Below are 19928 nucleotides of genomic sequence, written 5' to 3' on the forward strand. Positions count from 1 at the left end.
CAAAACATTATTAAAAATTTATAAAAAAAAATTAATCATTACTGTTACGAGTATACTAGTTTGAAAAAAAATATTATACCCTATATAATTTTTACAGGATCTGGTGATTCGTAGTAATGTTTAGTATGAATCACTTTTTATTATTTTCCGTTTGTTAAGTTAAAACCAAATTGCAAGTATATGTCTTTTCAGATATTTAAAGACATATCTTTGACATGACATTTTTTTCACGTCTGCATATTACATCTATTATCCAGTACTCCTGCAGCAAAGTATATCTATGTAACCATAGATATACTAGAGCCACAGAGTACTTTTTAAACAAAGAAGAATTGGATAATAATATGCTCTGCCTATGCCTTCCAGGACTTAGAATAAATACGTAGGTATTTAAAACATCCACGTTAAATTCTTAAAAGATAAATAAATTAAAACAAGATAAAAATTTAAAAAGTATATTTCGATGTGTCAAAAGTGTTATTACTCGATACTCGTGTTCGTGTGTCAATTTGTCAAATCATCTTGTCAAATGCACGGTCAAATCAAAAAAGATTAAAGATCACAAAATGAATAATTAAATGGTAGTTCAATTAACAACGCTACAAATATTTTGTATACATTGATGAGTGTGAAAAATTTGCTCAGTTTGCTTTCACATACAATTGTTGAATTAATTTGAAAGCTCGAAATGTTGCGGCACTGATTGCTGCCCTCAGGAACGGCTACGGATTTGGGTATCTATTCGTATTTTTAGTTTGTTTATCTATTATTTTATCGTACATTTACTATTGTTCTCATGATTTATAGCCCTTTTATTGCTCGTTGTTTATTATTTCGATACGATTCTACGTAATTTTTACTGAGTATATACATTTTGACTTGAACAAAAGAAAACCTTTAAAACTTAAACATCACTTTTTTAAAAATGATGAATATGTGAATCATAATTTTTTTACGTCGTTTTTATGTTCTTTTGCTTGCACTGTAATATAGTTTATGACAAATGCAGTTATATCTTTGTTGAAAAAGTAAAACTTCTAGAACCTAATTATAATTACCATTAATAACCCTGATTCTAGCGGCCTGCCTACTTACATTAAACAGTTTAGTGGGTCTGGTGTAAAACCCGCTCTTTATGAAGAGAGACCAGGCCTGGTTGTGAACCATTTAGGCTGATAATGATGACCCAATACTCAGACTTATTGTCTTTATCTTCATTATTAATCTTTTTCAATGTCAATAGTTTGTGACATTTAATTAACTTGCTTAGTTGTTAAATGTATGGGTGTGGTTTAAGGCTAAAAAAATAACCCAAGTGAAGTTATTTATACACACAAGCAAGGTCTGCTTTCTAAAGATCCCAGCTAGCGATAAATAGGTTAACAAAAAAAGACTTTTGGCTGCATTCTGATTTTAATATATTATTGTGTTTTTGATGTACTTATGTCTCTCATTTATTTGAGTATTTGTCCTTTTTGTCATTTTTAACAATGTTATTACAAAATATAATACAAAACACTATTAAAAATTTATTTAAAAAACACAACCCTCCTGCTACCGGACACTTGAGTGCCCAAACAGCCGGTGGTCAGGGCTCCAGAGTGAGGAACCTCTTCACAATATGCACAGTCTCAAAAATGACTGCCTTCGGTATCCAATCCTATCTTAATCCAATAGTTAAGGGAAAGCTTCATAATTTTATAATAAATGAAAACTTTGTTTGCATGTTTGTTATTAAAGTTCACAAAAATTACTTAACTAATTTGGATAACATTTAGCACCAGATGGTTTATAGCTTGGATTACTTAGTTAATATGATACCTGATATTTTGATCTGTTAGTCAGATAATACATTTCAGTAATTCTGTAATTGATTTTCAAACAATTATTACAAAAAGATATTTATTTTAAAGTCAGAAATAGTTTATTTTGTTATCACCATAACAAAACATGATTTAAAAATTGCTTAGAACTAAGTCAATATCTGGATATAGTGGGAAAATGACACATTTTTGACAACCTCTCTGGTGCACTAGGTAGTTTTTGTTTGGTTTTTTTATTCTTAATAAGAATATTAATATTCCCCTATTCCCCTCCAAACTAGTTGGGAAATACTATATTAGGAGTGGGTACAACGATAGACCAAAAGGGAGGGGACCGAACCACCACCCCTCGGTGTTGATCACACCAGAAAGGTCAAGGTTGAGGTTGACAAAGCATTTGTAATGTTTATTCTAATTAGTTTAATATATGTCTAATACATTTTATATACATTGCCATTAGCACAATTTTTCGTTAAAAGGAGTATCAAATTTGTCTTTAACACATATATAAATAGATATGAAATAAAATAAAAAAATAGATAAGAAAGAATACTTACATACATTTTTTATTCCTGTTTAGAGAGTTGTATTGTAACTCTTTGTAACAGAACTCATTTAGTGTAGTAACTGCTATGCTTATTCTCACTGTTTTCCTGTTTGAAGAGTATGGTTTATTATTAGTTTATTTCTAGACTTGTGTATTTTAGCTACTTTCACAGCATTATGTTATATGGTATTTTAAGATGAGGTAATGCTGCTGATATTGATATTTGATGATGATAGTATATTTGTGCTGTAGAAGACAGCTCTTTGTGTAATATAAATTGGGCCTAAAGAATTGTTAAGGGAGAAATTCATAGAAATGAAAATAATGACTGCATAGTCAGTACATGAATATTTGAAAAGCACAGAGCAAAGCTATATTGTGTCCACTGTATGCCCTGCGAAGTATTGCTATGTTTTAGACAATAATGTTCCACTTGATACTGTTTGAGCTATGCCAAATACAATATATGGAATATTTGTAGTAGTAGTGGTAAAACTCTGAAGATAGAGTATCACTTCCTTGACAACAATATTTTCCAAAATATTGTTGTCAAGGAAGTGATACTCTTACAAGGAAGCTATATTGCACAGAATTACTGCTTTTAACTTTTCGGATCCTAATAGGCGCGTGACAAAGTCAAATGTACTGTTAGCAAAAACCAAGGGCCAAAGAGTTAAATTGATTTGTGTATTTGTGTACTTGATGTTCATAAAATTGACCTTATATATTTTGTTTTAGGAACAATGTTGAAGACTGGCACTTTGTTTGATAATGTTATCAAAGGTGAATTTCATGGATGTTTGAACAAGTTTCTGTTTATTAGAAAATCACTGCAAGCTTCTTTTGAAAACAATGCAAAAGCTAAATTATTTGTTGGATGTTTTTGTGCTATAATACAGTAATTTCATCACATCATGTCATTCATAAAACTTACTAAGACATAGCTTTGAGCCAGAATACACAATGAAAATAGCTATCTGGAATCGATATAAATAGACATTTACAGTTATTTTCTAAATACTCAGAATAATGCCAATGATCTTGTAGCTAATTATCACCCTTGCCTTCATAACAAGATAGTGGTGCTAAACCAGTTTGTACACAAGTTAAAACACATAATTTACAAATAGTGCAATGAATGCAACTTACTTACAAAGTATTAATTATAATAAGTATTAATTATAATAACAAATAAATTAATTACAATTATTTAAAAATGTGTTTACAAACAAATTAGCACTATTATATTAGCTTTTATTAATATTAAACATTAAAACTAATATTCAAAGCTATGTCTTAATAGTACATTAAGGTATTTTCACTATAATAATTTTTTGTTGTGTTAAGTAATTTTGGAGGAAAATTTCTCATGCAAACAAAATATTCAATAATAAATGAAATACATGCAAAAAATTAAATTGTGTGGCAAATAATTAAATTAGATAATATAATGAGAAGTTTTCCTCCTTTCGCGTGTACACAGTTATGGCTACACGCAATTTTTTTTCTCTTTTAGTGACATAATCACGATCCACCATAGTTCCATTCTAGCAGATAATAGTTGCTTTCTCACAATGATGACGTCGGAGGAAACTGACTCGTTAGGCACCATACCGTCGGACGGACAACCCGATGATGCCACAGGTTTGTGTTGCATAACGCTTTTTGCGCAGAATACGGATACTGACAGTACCAATACTCTAGCTGACACTCGCTCTTATCGGTCTGATTATCAGTAAAAATCAGTAAATTATTGTATGGACCTCATTGTAAGGTGACGAAACGTTATTCTCCATATTCTGTGCTTTTTGTTTAGAGCATTGTTCCTTTTTTATCATTGGCACATGGTTTTATCACAGAAATTATTGAATTCCAGTACCCATTTCCAAATGGGATCCTGTATGTTTGTATAATACCTTGCAGCATGTATGTAAAAATGATTTGTGTGCTACTTTGTCAAATGGTTGCACTCATTTAGAAGCCTTCTTGCACATGTGAACTAAAATCCGCCAAAGTTTCACCATAATCGGTTGAACTATACATATTTAAGTATACCTAACATGTAGTATTAATAGTACTGCATATCTTAAACTTTCATCACAACTTTCAATACCTTATCTCATCATCATCATGACATCTGCTATTGAGTTATTAGGGCTCCATGAGGGTAAAATCTGCTAGTCTACACTAATAATATTATAAAGAGGAAAGATTTTGTTGTGATGATGTCCTATAAATTGATGGAACACTGGCACACAAACACAAAAAAATGTCTCATTCCACTATTAAAAATATTTTTTCTCATGACGCTATCCCGTAAAATTAAATTAACAACCGTAAACTGACCTTACAATCAACCGTTTATTTTGTTTATTTGTTTGTGGCGAATAGACTCTGAAACTACTATTGCGATTTAAACCATTTTTTCATTATTAGCTACGTACATTATTAAAGAGTGACATCGGCTATATTTTATCCCCGTATTTCCACAGGAACGGGAAGTATACGGGTTGAACCAGTGGTCCGGCAGTTTATAAATGAATGTATTCGTTTGTAGCTTCAGGGACAGAGGAGGCTCCGTCATCGATGGTGTCGAGCGAAACGGAGTCTGACGGCAGTGCGCTGTCGGAGGCGCCGCGGCTCGACGCGGACGCGGCGCACGAGCCCGACCGCGCCTCGCTGCACAAGGCGCTGGGGCCCCTCGCCGACGTCCGAGCTGTAGGCAGCACTTTGGCGTCCTTGGTCTCCACCAGAGGTACCGTCATCATGTAATCGAAATGACATACAAAGCACCATCTGTAGTGACTAGTAACACTGTTGACACACACAGCCGAAAACGTTTAGTCTAATAACAGCATAATTGTGAACTAACTAGTGGGAGCTTGTTAAGTAAAGCGAGCCCGACACGAGAGATGGCGCTACAAAACGCAACAAGTTTCTCTTTCATGTATTTTTAAATTAGGTATATTAAATGCGAATGGGACAAACATAGTCAATTACATTGCTTCGTTATTTAGTCTGATCTCATGTCTTCGCTCACAACCTGTTAGAAACGCAAACTCTGAGCGGCCGGTCTTTATTATTTTATTTTTGAAACAAGTTTTACTTCAGTCGTGTGATCTAAAGCGCACTCGATTTTACTTCTCTTCTTCTTCTTGTTCAAAGCTGTAGATACTGAAAACAAAAATAAATACATATAAGTGTAATATTAATGTAAGTTTAACTTTCGTATAGTCCCTCAATAAGTTTGGTTTGCTTACAGGCTCGATGTTGCCGTGGGGTCCAAACAAAGGCGCAATGGTGCCCGCCGCAGACTCCGACGTCAGGCCCGGCGAGTTTGTGATGCGTCTCCTCTTTACCGAGTTCACGGTTCAGGCCGAGAGGAAGATGGAAGCTGTTATGGCGGAACCATTGGTACTGGCATTTATTGACAATAATTCACTAACTCCACAGTTCAGGAGCCAATTCCAGAGGTTCCATATTTAATGCCTAAGCCTTGACTGATCTCAACTGGTGTAAAATGACAATGCAGTCTAAGATGGAAGCAGGCTTACTTGAAAAAGGTACAAATGAATTCTACCCATACCTCTGACGGTTTCTATGCGTCATAATCCCGGAATGTTAAATCACTGGACTGATCATCTTTGACGGTAGGATCACAATGCCTACCACTAGACCAGAATTTTTTTTTAATGTGGGAAAATCCTCATGGATACCTTCTCGCCACAGGGAGGCAAGAAGGTTATGTTGGACTTAAAACTCCAACCGCTGGACCAGACATGAGCCAATTTAGAAAACATACAATACTTAAATTACTGAGGGTTGGGGTTCGAGCCCTAAATCTTTATATTGTGAACCATATACCCACTACCTGATGCGCGAGAGAGGTTGACAAAGCTTATTGTGTAGTCTTTTTTTTCATTCTTTTCAAGTAAGTGCTTGACTGCAATCTCATCTGATTGTAAATGATGATGATGATGCAATCTAAGATGGAAGCGGGCTAATATGTTAGGCATAGGATGAGACTCGACACATGTGTTGGTCGTTAAAAGTAAAAATTAATTTATTTCAATTCGGATAAGTTTACAAGCACTTTTTAATCACCAGGTAATGTTATGAGATAATGGTGATAATTGAAGTCAAGCCATATTCGGCTCACTGCTGAGCTCGAGTCTCCTCTCAGAATGAGAGGGGTTAGGCCAATGGTTCATTACGCAGACTTCACACACGCAGAGAGTGAAGTAGGAAGTATATGGTCAAACGTTTTCAGGAGAAGCCGTTAAACAAAACGCTACAGAGAGGCGAAGATCCTCAGCTCGATCAAATACTGTCCGCGTTCGGCACGGTGGCGGAGCACTGCCTGCCGTCGCTGCTGCGCGCGCTGTTCGGCTGGCTGGAGCGACAGATGGCCGAGTCGCCGCAGCTCAGCGAGCAAGCGAAGAAGCCACACCAAGACTTGAGGAATAAAAGGTCAGTTTACTGTCCAGTGTCCACCTGCCTGATATTTGTTGGCCGGTACTTTTAGTAAGAGCCCAAAGATGTATGAAGCGTGAGTGATCTCATATGCGAGTTAAAGTTTGAATTTGCAGATTTCCTTTTCGGCACTCAGATCCGCAAATAACGAAATCTTTAGTAGTAAATATAAGGAATCGGGTCGCAATTTATTAATCCGCAAATAGTGAAATCGCAAATAAGAAGCTTTGCTGAGCTGAGTTTATCTTTCTTCTAAGAAATTTACCCCGTGTCTCGGAAAGCATGTTAAGTCGTCGGTCCCGGTCATTACATTAACATCATCTCCCTAAGCATCAATCCGCATTGGGCCAGCGTGGTAAGGAGAATCAAACTTAGCATTGAGCCGAATATGGGTTGATAATGAAAAATGCAAAATGAATCTTTCGATCGATTAAGATTGCCTTTACAGAGTTTCATCATCATCATCATCATCATCATCATATCAGCCGATGGACGTCCACTGCAGGACATAGGCCTTTTGTAGGGACTTCCAAACATCACGATACTAAGCCGCCTGCACCCAGCGAATCCCTGCGACTCGCTTGATGTCGTCAGTCCACCTGGTGGGGGGTCGGCCAACACTGCGCTTACTAGTGCGGGGTCGCCATACCCCAACGTCCATCGGCTCTTCAAACTATCTGCCCCGCCCATTGCCACAAAAATTACTAGCCAAAATATTTTAAAAAATATGTCAATACAAGGAAACGGATTTTGTGAGAAGGTTAGGGCGTACCCCCTAGGCGACGCGCAGGCGCAGCACCCGGCGCCTGTGGGAAATGGACAAGGGTTCTTGCATCACGGACGGGTGCGACGTAAGAAGCAAGTCTGGGAAGTAAGAATAAGGATGGTCAGCTGGAATGTAGGAACTATGACTGAGAAAGGCACAGAGCTAGCGGATGTTTTAGAAAGGAGACGTGTGAACATTGCTTGTCCATAGGCCTCAATATTGATCTTTGGTACACTTCTATGTCCCTCTTCAAATCATCATCCCAACATTTCACCTGTCTTCCTAGTTCTAGTGACTAATATTAAAGATTATCTTTTGTTATAGCATTATCTACATAGTGTCCGGCAGCGGCGCTGGTACGGAACAAGTAGAGCGCAGCTGTGAGGAGCTTCAGGCCGAGAGACGGGACTTGGCCGTCGAGTTCCTCTTCTGCCTGGCACTCATCGAGGTGTTGAGGCAGCTACCTTTCCACCCAGGACACGAGGACCTCGTGCAATATATCGAGAATGTTGCCTTTAAGAGGTTCAATTATAAAGAGGGGTGAGGACTCTCGTATTATATTATTATAACGAATTATACGTGACTTACAGTAGACTGGACCGGCAGCAGGTTGTAGTAGGAGAACAAGGGAAGGCTAGCAAGGAGTACAAGATATCCATGAAGGGACCTACAGCTGCACCTACTCTAGCCGCTCACTGCACTTAGAAAGAAATACTCAAATAATAAAAATTAAAAATTAGCGGTCAGAGGACAGGTTCAGAAACAAAGTTCTTCAAAATTAAATAAATAAAACAGTGAATTCTTAGTTATGTTTAAAAAAAGGGTCATGTAAATTAATATGATAAGAACTTAAAAACAAGGCAATGCAAACACAGCCTATCTTATAATATATTTGACACATTGAAGTTTCTTTAGAGAAAATGTGAATATATATTAATGCGAAAGGTCTTTAATTACGAAATCTCAAAACTGCTTGACATACACAAATTGAATTTGATAATGAGGTAGTCTATAGTTAGTAGGTATCTGCTTAGAACAGTTTTTGCGATAGGGCCGGATTAAAGAGGTCTAAATGCCCTCGCAAGTTAGTGCGAAAGTTTTTCATTTTTTAAGCACCAAACTTGATATTTGGCAGAGAGGTGTTCTTTAGTTTGTAAACGTCCATTACAAACTAATTTTGCGGCAAGACTGGATTTATGAATTAAATTTTTATTTACCTCTACAGTGTTTAAAAGTGGTTCATGTTAATGAATCTATTGATTGTATTTAAAACAGGCAAAAATAAAAATAGGGATAGGGATGAAAAATTACACATTTAGAAACACACCAATTGTATGTGTGTTTATAAATGTGTCTTTCTTTACACACTACCAATTGTGTGTGTGTAAAAAAACATAAATAGAGAACTAGGGAAAGTTCATACCGATTCTTATGCCGACGAAGTCGCAGGCGTCCGCTAATATGTATAAATATGTAACTTCATAATTTCTGCGACATCGTATCGTGGTTGAAGCGTTATGATAATAATCTATTATATTTTTCATTTGAGTATTTTTTACGGCCTCCGTGGCGCAGTGGTATGCGCGGTGGATTTACAAGACGGAGGTCCTGGGTTCGATCCCCGTCTGGGGTGATTGAGATTTTCTTAATTTGTCCAGGTCTGGCTGGTGGGAGGCTTCGGCCGTGGCTAGTTACAACCCTACCGGCAAAGACGTACCGCCAAGCGATTTAGCGTTCCGGTACGATGCCGTGTAGAAACCGAAAGGGGTGTGGATTTTCATCCTCCTCCTAACAAGTTAGCCCGCTTCCATCTTAGACTGCATCATCACTTGTAATGTAAAGAATAAAAAAAAAATATTATAAGTACAGTGAGGTCCGCTAGAGTGGGGCACTTCAACCCTTTATGGATCCCTTGTACTCCTTATTCTCTTACTACTACACGTATATTAACATCAGCGCACATACAAATTCATGGCGAAGTTGCTTCGTTTGAGTTTCGTTTTGAATTATTTCGGCTATAAACTGTCTCCATTCCAAATTTTAGTGTAATTGTTTAGTCGTTAATGTAGTAGTAGCGGCGTGAAAGAGTAACACCTACACACAAACTTTCGCATTGAATAATATTAGTGTGAAGTGTGATATGAATGTATTCGTCAAGTAACACTTACGCGTTGTCCGCAGTTTGCAATCAAACCCGAACGCCGCCAACGTCCACATCATAGCGGACTTGTACGCCGAGGTCATCGGCGTGCTCGCCCAGTCGCGCTTCGCGTCCGTCAGGAAACGGTTCACTGCTGAGTTGAAGGTGAGCTTACAGTAGCCATATGCCTGCTCCAGACGGCATGAAATAGTTTACTTGACTCATATCAAATTTAATATCGTCGTCATCAACCCATATTCGTCTCACTGCTGAGCTCGAGTCTCCTCTCAGAATGAGAGGGATAAGGAAAATACTCCACCACGCTGGCCTAAAGCGGATTGGCAGACTTCACACACGCAGAGAATTAAGATAATTCTCTGGTACGCAGGTTTCCTCACGATGTTTTCCTTCACCGATTGATTGATTGAAATTTAATATAAACAATATTAATTTCGTGTAGTACATGGAATAAGCGTTCGAAATATCTATTATATAAAAGGAAGTCGGGTTTGTTACAACACTTATAACTTGAGATGTGCTGGACCGATTATCATGATTTTTAATTCGTTGGATTTGTCTCCGCCCCGAATAGCAGAATACATCTTAAAACTAATGAAAAATTATTTCAGGATTAGGGTAGGTGTAAGGTAGGGGTAGGGTAGGGGTAGAGTGGGGGTACGGTAGAGTAGGGTAAGGTAATAGGGTAGGTTAGGTTAATGGTAGAGCGGGGGTAGGGTCGGATAGGGACAGGGAAGAAGTGCACATAAGTCAATGCGAAGCTTGACCGGGTCCTCTAGTCAGTTAATAAAAGTTAAAGATTTCTTTTAAAACTTAATTTAAATATCACGTATTTTTTCAAATTTTCCAAAGTTAAAACGCTGTCGTTCATTTTGTGACGTCACTAACACACTTGATGTACTAAACTTCAAACTATTGTTAGCTAATATTTTTATCAAACGCTCAGTTTGTAATATAGACTTCTTATATAATATAGACTGGTTCGTATTGTCAAAAACACATTTAAAAAGTAAAATTTTCATGTAATAACGTCTTGTCTAGTATCAACTGGTTACTGTATCTAGTATCAACTGGTAAAATATGGTCACTGAAAGTTTGTCAGCCTATGCTCTCCATATTTAAGTACAATCAAATCAAAATTAATTAGTAGATTGTTATACAAGGGGCTAAAAAGACCCATTATATACGAGGTATTTTTAGGGCCCGAGACGAAGGCGAGGGCCGCCTAAATAGAAACCGAGTTTATAATGGGTTTAGCCCCACGTGTTACACTCTGCTTTTCACTACGATTGCGAGAATATAAAATAGTTTAGTACAATATTCAATGATTTATTTTAATTGAAAATTAAATGTACATAGTCTACAATTTTGGATATCAAGGGAGATGCTTTTACCCGGTAACATAATTTCCGACTACTTTGAAGATGAATAATGAATATATGAGGTAAACGTGGGAGATAATAGTTTAAAAAACTCCTTTCGTAAGTGAATCCATTCGTTGTTGTTTTCTTCACTTATTAAATTTTTCGTAGGTATCGTAGGTATCGACTTTGATGGTAACAGATTGAAAATTTCATCCATCTCCAAATTAGGATCGCCGTTCTCACTAGACGAAGACAACAATAATAACAATTATTGTTGAAAAATATGTAAGTTACGGTCACAAATTTACAATGAATTTCGGAAAAAAATCAAGTGTGTATTATTCACGCCAATTGTTTTTTAAATTCTAGCTTTTTAATTTTATTTTTTTCACATGAGAAGAAGGCAAAGGTATTACACCGTAAAGGATGTCCCATGTCTTCAAATCTCGCTCTATTCGCAACTCAATAAAAATTAAATGAAAAAATAAACGCATTCCACAGACAAGAACGCTGCATTTCATTCCAATTTAAAGTTTTTTATTTATTTTTCAAAACAATCAGTGCCTTACCTATAATGATTCTATTTTCGAATAAAACCTCCTCCGTTTTATAGTAGGCTAGTACTTAGCTAGTACTCGTAACAGACAAAAATTAAAAAAACAAAATTACTTTAGCCCCTAGAGGCTAATATGCTTGTTTAGCCCCGCTGTGGAGTGGTAATATGACAGTGTTTTTGAGCAAGAGTAGTGAAAAATCATTTATTTCAAGTAGGCTCAGTTTACAAGCACTTTTGACGCGTCAGTTGACTATTTGTACTTGTACCATAGTTAAGTATGGTTGCCAATATTTGAGTTACAACCATGGTGCATTTCGAGGGTAGGGTCTAAGGGTAAGACCAAGTAAAAAGAGTATTCTAAACAATACATAAATAATTAATATTATAAGTAGTATTTACACAGTTTTCCCGAAAGTTTTATAAAGATATATTATTCAAAGATTAACAAATACCCAATTCTTGGATTACTTTTGAGTGAGTTAATGGAAACACGTTTGGTAACAGGAGCTCAAGAGCCGCGAACCGTCGCCGCATACGACTCAAAGTATCATCTCACTGTTGATGGGCATGAAGTTCTTCCGAGTCAAGATGGTGCCCATCGAAGAGTTCGAGGCGTCCTTCCAGTTCCTTCAGGAGTGCGCCCAGTACTTCCTGGAGGTAAAGGATAAGGACATTCGGCACGCGCTGGCCGGCCTCTTCGTCGAGATACTTGTGCCCGTCGCAGCGGTGAGACTTCATTATCTATATTTGCTATATCTTGTACAAAAGCGGCTAAAAACTTTGTTTGTAAACAGTTTAAAAACTTCGTCGATAACTTTCTTGCGATTGGTCGCTTGCGTTACTGTCAAAGCGAAACTTGACTGGGTGCGCTAGTAATATATAAATCATCAATCTGATACAATACGCCTTTAAGAACTAATTAAAAAAAACTACAGTTAAAATATCAGGTACATCCTTAAATTGTCTCGTAATTTTCATGTACATACTAACCCCATCCTAACATTTTGATCTCGACAATAGGTCGTCAATACAGATGGCGCTTACATTACATTTTGTTACATTTTTCGAATTCATCATCAGCTTACTTCCCAAGTCAAGCGTGAAGCGTGCGTAAACAAGTTTTACTTCAAAAGGCTTGCACTTGAGAAAATACAGTTATTTTGAAATCACAGAAAGACAATTTTATTTATATGCATTGATTGATTGTTTTAGACTGTAAAAAACGAGGTGAACGTGCCTTGTCTGAAGAACTTCGTGGAGATGTTGTACAGCCACACGTTGGACACCAGCACCAAGTCCAAGCACCGCCTGGCTCTGTTCCCGTTGGTCACCTGCCTGCTTTGCGTCTCACAGAAGCAGTTCTTCTTGGCCAACTGGCACTGCTTCCTCGCCATGTGCCTCTCCCACTTGAAGAACAGAGACCCGAAGATGTGCAGGGTCGCTCTGGGTGAGTAAAGTGCTGACATTCTTTGTGTCCTTTTACACTCTTTTAAAAAAAAAATCCAACATATTTATTAATATTTGTGTTTTTGAAGTTGGTTGTATTTTTTATTATTTATTATATAAATAGCATAAATATTGTTTAAAAAATACAAAACATTGCATCACCAAACCAAAAAACATTTCAAATAACATGTAAAAATCTAAATTAATGAAATGAAATGAGTTCTTGAGGACTTCCGAAGATTTCTTGTTGTATGTATTAATTGAAGAGACTATAAGCTAGATCAAGGCCTTCCTCAGAACGCACCTCTATATATGTACCATACATATTAATTAGTAAATTTTAAAAAGGTTTTCGTACAACAAGACTTTTCTTCCAGAATCGCTGTACCGCCTACTCTGGGTGTACATGATACGAATCAAATGCGAGAGCAACTCGGCGACTCAGTCTCGCCTCCAGAGCATCGTCAACTCGCTGTTCCCCAAGGGGTCGAAAGGTGTCGTGCCTCGGGACACGCCGCTCAACATATTCGTGAAAATCATACAATTCATAGCGCAAGAGAGGCTAGACTTCGCCATGCGGGAGATCGTGTTCGACCTCCTCATGGTCGGGAGGCAGATTAAAATAATATTGACGCCCGAAAGGATGTCTATCGGTCTCCGGGCGTTCCTGGTGGTGGCCGACAGTCTGCAGCAGAAGGAAGGGGAGCCGCCGATGCCGCGCACGTCCGGCACGCTCCCTTCGGGGAACACTCTGCGAGTGAAGAAGACGTTTCTGAACAAAATGCTGACGGACGAGACGGCGCGGTCGATCGGGATGAGTGCGTACTTCCCGTACGTGCGCCGCGTGCTGGTGGAGATCCTGCGCGCGTTGGACGCGCACTACGGCCGGCCGCTGATGCTCACCAACACGCAGAACGTCACCAAGGAGCAGGAGATCAACACCGGCGAGAGGAAGCCGCGCATCGATCTGTTCAGGACGTGCGTCGCGGCCATCCCGAGGTGAGTGACGTAAATACAGACAAAGAATGTGCTCCAATAACAGAAGCACAAGGACAATATTATAATGTAAGGCATGCCCTAGAAAAAATATACTGAGTTGCAACATATTTCTAGGCCACGTGGCTCTGATTTTTGCGTGTTTGGGACTGTTGTCAAAGAAACAAAAACATAATAGGCAAATTTTATTACGCTAGGCTTTTTACAATCCTACGTGATAATAATTGTAGATTTGCCTAAGGTGTTCACTTGCCAAAAAGATGCCTTTTCGCTTTTGCCTTTAATCAAGCAATCATGAACTGTACTTCTTATTATTACAACCATAATCAAACCATCTTTATAAATATCCATCGATTGCAGGCTGATACCAGAAGGGATGAGCCCGAATGAACTGGTGGACCTTCTGTGCCGCCTCACCGTGCATATGGACGAAGAGCTCCGCGGCCTCTCCTTCCAGAGTCTGCAGACCCTGATAGTGGACTTCCCGGAGTGGAGGCAGGATGTTCTGGCTGGCTTCACTCAGTTCCTGGCTAAAGAGGTTCAGGTGAGTTTGACATACTTACTGATACTATAAATCTGAACAGTTTGCTGGATGCTGGAATATCAGATTGCAGTAAGGGTTCCGTTTTTGTGCGTTCGGAACCCTAAAAACAAATACAAACAATAAAATCTTAACCTTGGGAAGCTAGTGGTATTACATCTTTGTGCCTTAGAGAGCATAATTATAGCATGATCAAAATTACCATTCGTTGTCATCTGTTGTCAAAGCTGCGAAAATGTACTTAGGCGGTAGATCTAAGTTTTATATCCAGTCTCCCTTCCCTCCTAGCCCAATAAACAGCCATTTCCTCCTTGTAGAAGAGGAAATGGCTGTTTATTGGGCTAGGAGAGGGGATGGCTTTGGATTGAGCCGTAAAAACAGACTGATGTGATGATCAGTTGAATTGTCAAGACGTGAAATCCATGTAAGTAAGGATTAAAATCATAACATGCTTTCGAAGGTTCTTTCAAGGTTAGATTAAATTTTCATCAATCATCAATTCATCACTTAGGACACATCCCCTCAACTCGTCGAGAACGGGCTTCGGATGCTGCTGCAGTTGGTGACCAGCTGGAAGAACGGCGAGCCCAGCGCTTCAGTGCCGTCGAAGATCGAGCCCCTGGCCTCGGTTATACGGGGCGCGGAGGCGTTGGGACTCGTCATGCTCTGCCAGTGCAAGGCGTATCCGCGACGACTGGCCGTCCATATCCTCAGGTAATATTTTCTATTAAAAATAATTCTAGTTATATGAACTCTAGTTATACCTGGCAATGAATACACAAAGACGAGTCCTCGTCCGGCGGACGGGGTGGGGGATGTAACAGTGTTGACTTGCCAAGTCCCTTGGCGGTTCATTCTTGCCGGTAGGGTTGTTACTATCGGTTAAAATCTACCACTAGACCAGAGCTGAACTAGAAATAGGGATGATAACAGTTTTTTAAATTGTATATAAATTAAGATTGGCCTAACCCCTCTCATTCTGAGAGGAGACTCGAGCTCAGCAGTGAGTCGAATATGGGTTGATGACGACGATAAATTAAGAGTATGCTAATAGTAAAGCAATTTTGTAAAGGTAAGAGGATCATTAGTTTCGGAGGTACAGAGATTTAAAAGGGTCAGATTTGCGGCACTGCCACGGATCTCTGAAAAACGGCCTATACAAAATGGTACGAATTAATAACGTCGTAGGTACATGATGAATGATCGTTAGATTTGTATGGGCGGTCAAACAAAATTACTAATATCTTTGTTACTTGTGCGTTTATGTTTATAGTTCACATATTGAAAAATGTCACATTTAATGTAAGGAAGCTAAATCCATATGAATTTTTAATAGATTTTGAAATTTTATAATATTATTTATTTTGCAAAAAATCCAGACAATCTTTGCTTTTTATGTATAAATTAGTAAACATTGATCTTGTATCCGAATAATGTATTATAAAAATCAATATATTCAAAGTTAGTCATCATCCCCATTCTACATTTTGGAAGATGGGAAATACGCCCAATGAGTCGTCACATCACGCGAACACTGTTACAGAGAGACGAAGTACCTGCTGGAGCGGCTGCAGCTGACGCGCGACGAGCCGGCGCTGATCGACTGCGCGGACCAGCACGCGGCGCACTGCACGGAGCGCTGCCTGGCCGTGCTGCCGCCCGCGGAGAAGCAGGCGCTGCTGGCCGCCAGCCCCATCGACCTGGTGTGGCTCGGCGAGCGCAGCCACGCCGTGTGGACCGCGGGTGAGTGCGCCGACATCCTCGGCTGGCTACTTACCACCTTACCAGCAAAGACGTACCGCCAAGCGATTCAGCGGTCCGGTTTCCGGTTCCGCAATTCACTAGGCACCTTGGAAGCCGAATTTTAAGAAACTACGTGTCTCAAACGGTGAAGGAAACATCGGGAAACCTGCATACCAAAGAATTGGCCTAAACCCTCTCATTCTGAAAAGAGACTCGAGCTCAGCAGTGAGCCGAATATGGGTTAATAATGAACGAATGTTGAATTTATTTAGGCTACAATCACTGTCTGTCTGTACAGGTCTGCAGCACGATGACACATCGTCTAAAAACAGTTGGAGTGGGAGTTCTACCAATGGCGCTGATCCTTGGGAGGTAGGATTTTTTGGCTTTCTCAGATTATTGTCATCTTCGTGCCACTGCCGAAAAAATCTAAACTGCTTTAAAGTAAGTAGTTGAAGTAAAACTTCTTTATCCATTCTTCACAACGTCCATTCGTTCGTCTCGTAACTCCCTTTTATTTACTGATAAAAAAATAAAATAAAAAAAGTACAGTCGAATTGAGAAACCTCCTTTTTTGAAGTCGGTTAAAAGTAGCATGTGTTCTTTTAATAAGGTTCTGATTAACTCTTTGCCAAAATTCACCAAAATAAGATCAGCGATTTAGCTATGAAGGTTATGCTAAGCGGTTTAACTAACAAATAGAGAAGCATCTCGAACCGGCATTTGGAACCCTCGTAACTTTAATTTTAAGTTTTCGACTTTAATTATCACCATTAAATCATGACATAACTTTCAAACGTTTCACGTTTCAGAAGTGCTTCTACAAGCACTTCAATTATTTTATTAAAATTATTCTAAGTTTACACTATACAAAATAAATGAATTTTAATTTGAATTCTGCTAACTTTTGCATTCATAATATTTATATTATGTAAGTAGAGCTTTTCATGGCAAAGCTCTTACGAGGAAATACTTCTTCGTTCTTGGCAGCAGAAATAAGTATGTTGTAGTGTTACAATTTGAGGAACATGAGACTTAATACTAACCCTCAGGTTGATGTTGAAGCGGTACTGTTTAAGCCCAGTGAAGTGTGTCTTTGTTCATAGTCCAGGTTTTCTACTTACTATCAGCATGTCGGCTATCTGTTTTAAACAAAAAAATATTAAACTTTATCGAACTGCACGTTCCCAGGTAATCCTGTTCGGTCTCCTAGAAAGGAATCGTGTACCGGCGCAATGCCCCTCCACTATCCTGCAGGCGTGGCCGATTCTGCACGCCAGAATACACGCACTCTACACCATAATTGAACCAGCGTAAGTAATAAATAATAGTGGTCCAGTCGTAAACTTATCTTGGAATAACCTTGAACTAAATCTTCAGTGGGGTGCTCATATAGAGACATCGGCGGGTACTTAACTTGACCGCTTTGAGATCAGGTAAATTAGACCTATCCGTAAAGTTCAAGAGTCCTTCGTAGGGTATACTTCTCTGTAACAAGATTCCCACACAAGTATGGACCTCCAAATTTATTTATTAAATCGACTATACTACTGAATATATATTGTAGGAAATAGTAGTCTGAGACGGATATGTCGTCGCTCGTCGCTCGATCCGTCCACATTTCTTGTTGTGCACTTCTTTATGGGTTACTTGGGATATTCGGGTAAATAAGGTCATATCACATCAAAAGATATTTGCAAAATAAATAAAATTATAAAATTTTAAAATCTATTAAAAATCTTTTATCGTAATTAGATGAAAATTCATACAGTTTTAGCATCCATACAATAAATGTGACATTTTTCAATATGTGAACTATAAACATAAACGCACAAATAACAAAGATATTAGTAATTTTGTTTGACCGCCCATACAAATCTTACGATCATTATGGATCTACGACGTCATTAATTCGTGTAATGTTGTATGGGGCATTTTTCAGGGATCCCCGGCAGCGCCACAAATCTGACCCTTTAAATCCCTGTAGCTCCGAAAGTAATGATCGCAGATACCCTGTTACTTTTACAAAATTGCTTTACTATTAGCACACCCCTAATTTATATACAATTTAAAACACTGTCATCATCCCTATTATCTACGTTTGTGTGTGCCATGATATTTAAAATGTTTCAGACCCGTAAGCGACAACCGCGCTTCCCTTCTGTCTCGCGGCCCCGCTCTGCCGAGGAAGCCCGAGAAGGAGAGAGACGGTTACATGCAAGTATGGAAGTATTACATGACGATGGCGTACTTGGTGGTCCCCGCCGTGCCGAGCCCCATCATCAGATGTGCAAGCCCAGACTTGAGCTTGAGGTAATTTCTACAAACATTAGTTACGTAAACACTTGGAAAATTTGTCATCGTAAAAGGTGATGAAATGTCATATCTTTTCTCGCGTCGGGGATCTCAAAAGGGATAGTTGTCAATGCCACGCTCACAACGGCACATATGTTTTGGCAATCGATTTGGTTTTCTTTTTCCAGAAAAGGAGAAAAATCTTTAGTGTTAGTAATCCGCTGGGTACATGTTACGTCCCAGACTAAAACGAGAAAAAAATAAAACGTTATTGGATTTGTAGACTGTTAATCAAAAAATATGACAATGACGTTAAAATCTATAGGGTACTTCCTGTTGATCCAGAAACATGAATTTCGGCAGGAATCTTAATTTCTATATTTTTGTCTGGAGGACAAATGAAAAATATCCGAAATCGGTAAATTTCTTGATTGCACTTTGTCACGTGCGCTGTTTTTAGTAAAGTAAGTAATCTCAGTAAGAGTCAATATAGATAGACTGTTTGACTTTTCTAAAAGTGCGTGTCAACTAGGCCAAGGGAGTAAGTAAATTTAAATGTGAATTAAGAGATAATTTGACATTTTGCTAAAATATATGTGCCAATGTGAATCCTAAAGAAAAACTCATAAAGTTGATAAATGTGCGTCAGTGCCGAACTTTACAACAGGTATTGTGTTTGGCTGAAGCGAGTGTAAGCAAGTTTTTAAGCGAAATATCAGCATTGCTGTAAAGTTAGGTGCTGACCCGTCATGTTATCTTGTTTATGTTTATTAAATTTTCAACAGTGATTGAAAACGAGCGTTCTGCCACATTGGAAGCCAAAGCGATGCGAATCTTATAATTTTCTTTATCTGTTACATTAAATAGTCCTTTATTTGTATATTATAATAAGTTTTCCTTAATTCCAACCAAATTTCATGCAGCAAATTTATAAAAATTTATCGCCATAATATGATAGTTCTGTCTTCCCTGTCTTGTTATGCAATCTTTATTATTCAAGCAATAGCCTGACATAATTATATGCTTTGCACATCCAAGGTTTAATTTATATACATTGCTGTAACAAGATTCATCGTAATCTGCCTAGCACTCTCAGATATTGTCAATAACAAACAAACCTCTTTATAATATCAATTCACTATAACAGCCAAAAAGGATTAATTCGTATCGCTTTGGGTTCTGATTTACTACGAAACACACAAAATATTAGGTAGCAGCAT

The 19928-nt window shown here is 38.3% G+C and overlaps 1 protein-coding gene across 2 annotated transcripts in view; it reads left to right on the forward strand.

The window, feature by feature from the left end:
* The first annotated feature begins 499 nt into the window (after window positions 1-499).
* LOC112049258 (protein furry) overlaps window positions 500-19928 on the forward strand; it is a 162128-nt gene continuing 142699 nt past the window's right edge. For both annotated transcript variants that reach the window (XM_052890668.1, XM_052890669.1), the window contains exons 1-17: window positions 500-734; window positions 3109-3153; window positions 3887-4014; window positions 4928-5125; window positions 5633-5784; window positions 6641-6840; window positions 7934-8149; window positions 9791-9914; window positions 12192-12413; window positions 12900-13134; window positions 13511-14132; window positions 14490-14673; window positions 15182-15384; window positions 16214-16413; window positions 16712-16785; window positions 17605-17726; window positions 18547-18726. In XM_052890668.1, the coding sequence (XP_052746628.1) occupies window positions 3945-4014; window positions 4928-5125; window positions 5633-5784; window positions 6641-6840; window positions 7934-8149; window positions 9791-9914; window positions 12192-12413; window positions 12900-13134; window positions 13511-14132; window positions 14490-14673; window positions 15182-15384; window positions 16214-16413; window positions 16712-16785; window positions 17605-17726; window positions 18547-18726 (3002 nt within the window). In that variant the 5' untranslated portion in view covers window positions 500-734; window positions 3109-3153; window positions 3887-3944. The remainder of the gene's footprint in view (window positions 735-3108; window positions 3154-3886; window positions 4015-4927; window positions 5126-5632; window positions 5785-6640; window positions 6841-7933; window positions 8150-9790; window positions 9915-12191; window positions 12414-12899; window positions 13135-13510; window positions 14133-14489; window positions 14674-15181; window positions 15385-16213; window positions 16414-16711; window positions 16786-17604; window positions 17727-18546; window positions 18727-19928) is intronic.

Source organism: Bicyclus anynana, chromosome Z (assembly GCF_947172395.1).
Source record: "Bicyclus anynana chromosome Z, ilBicAnyn1.1, whole genome shotgun sequence".
NCBI lineage: Eukaryota > Metazoa > Arthropoda > Insecta > Lepidoptera > Nymphalidae > Bicyclus > Bicyclus anynana.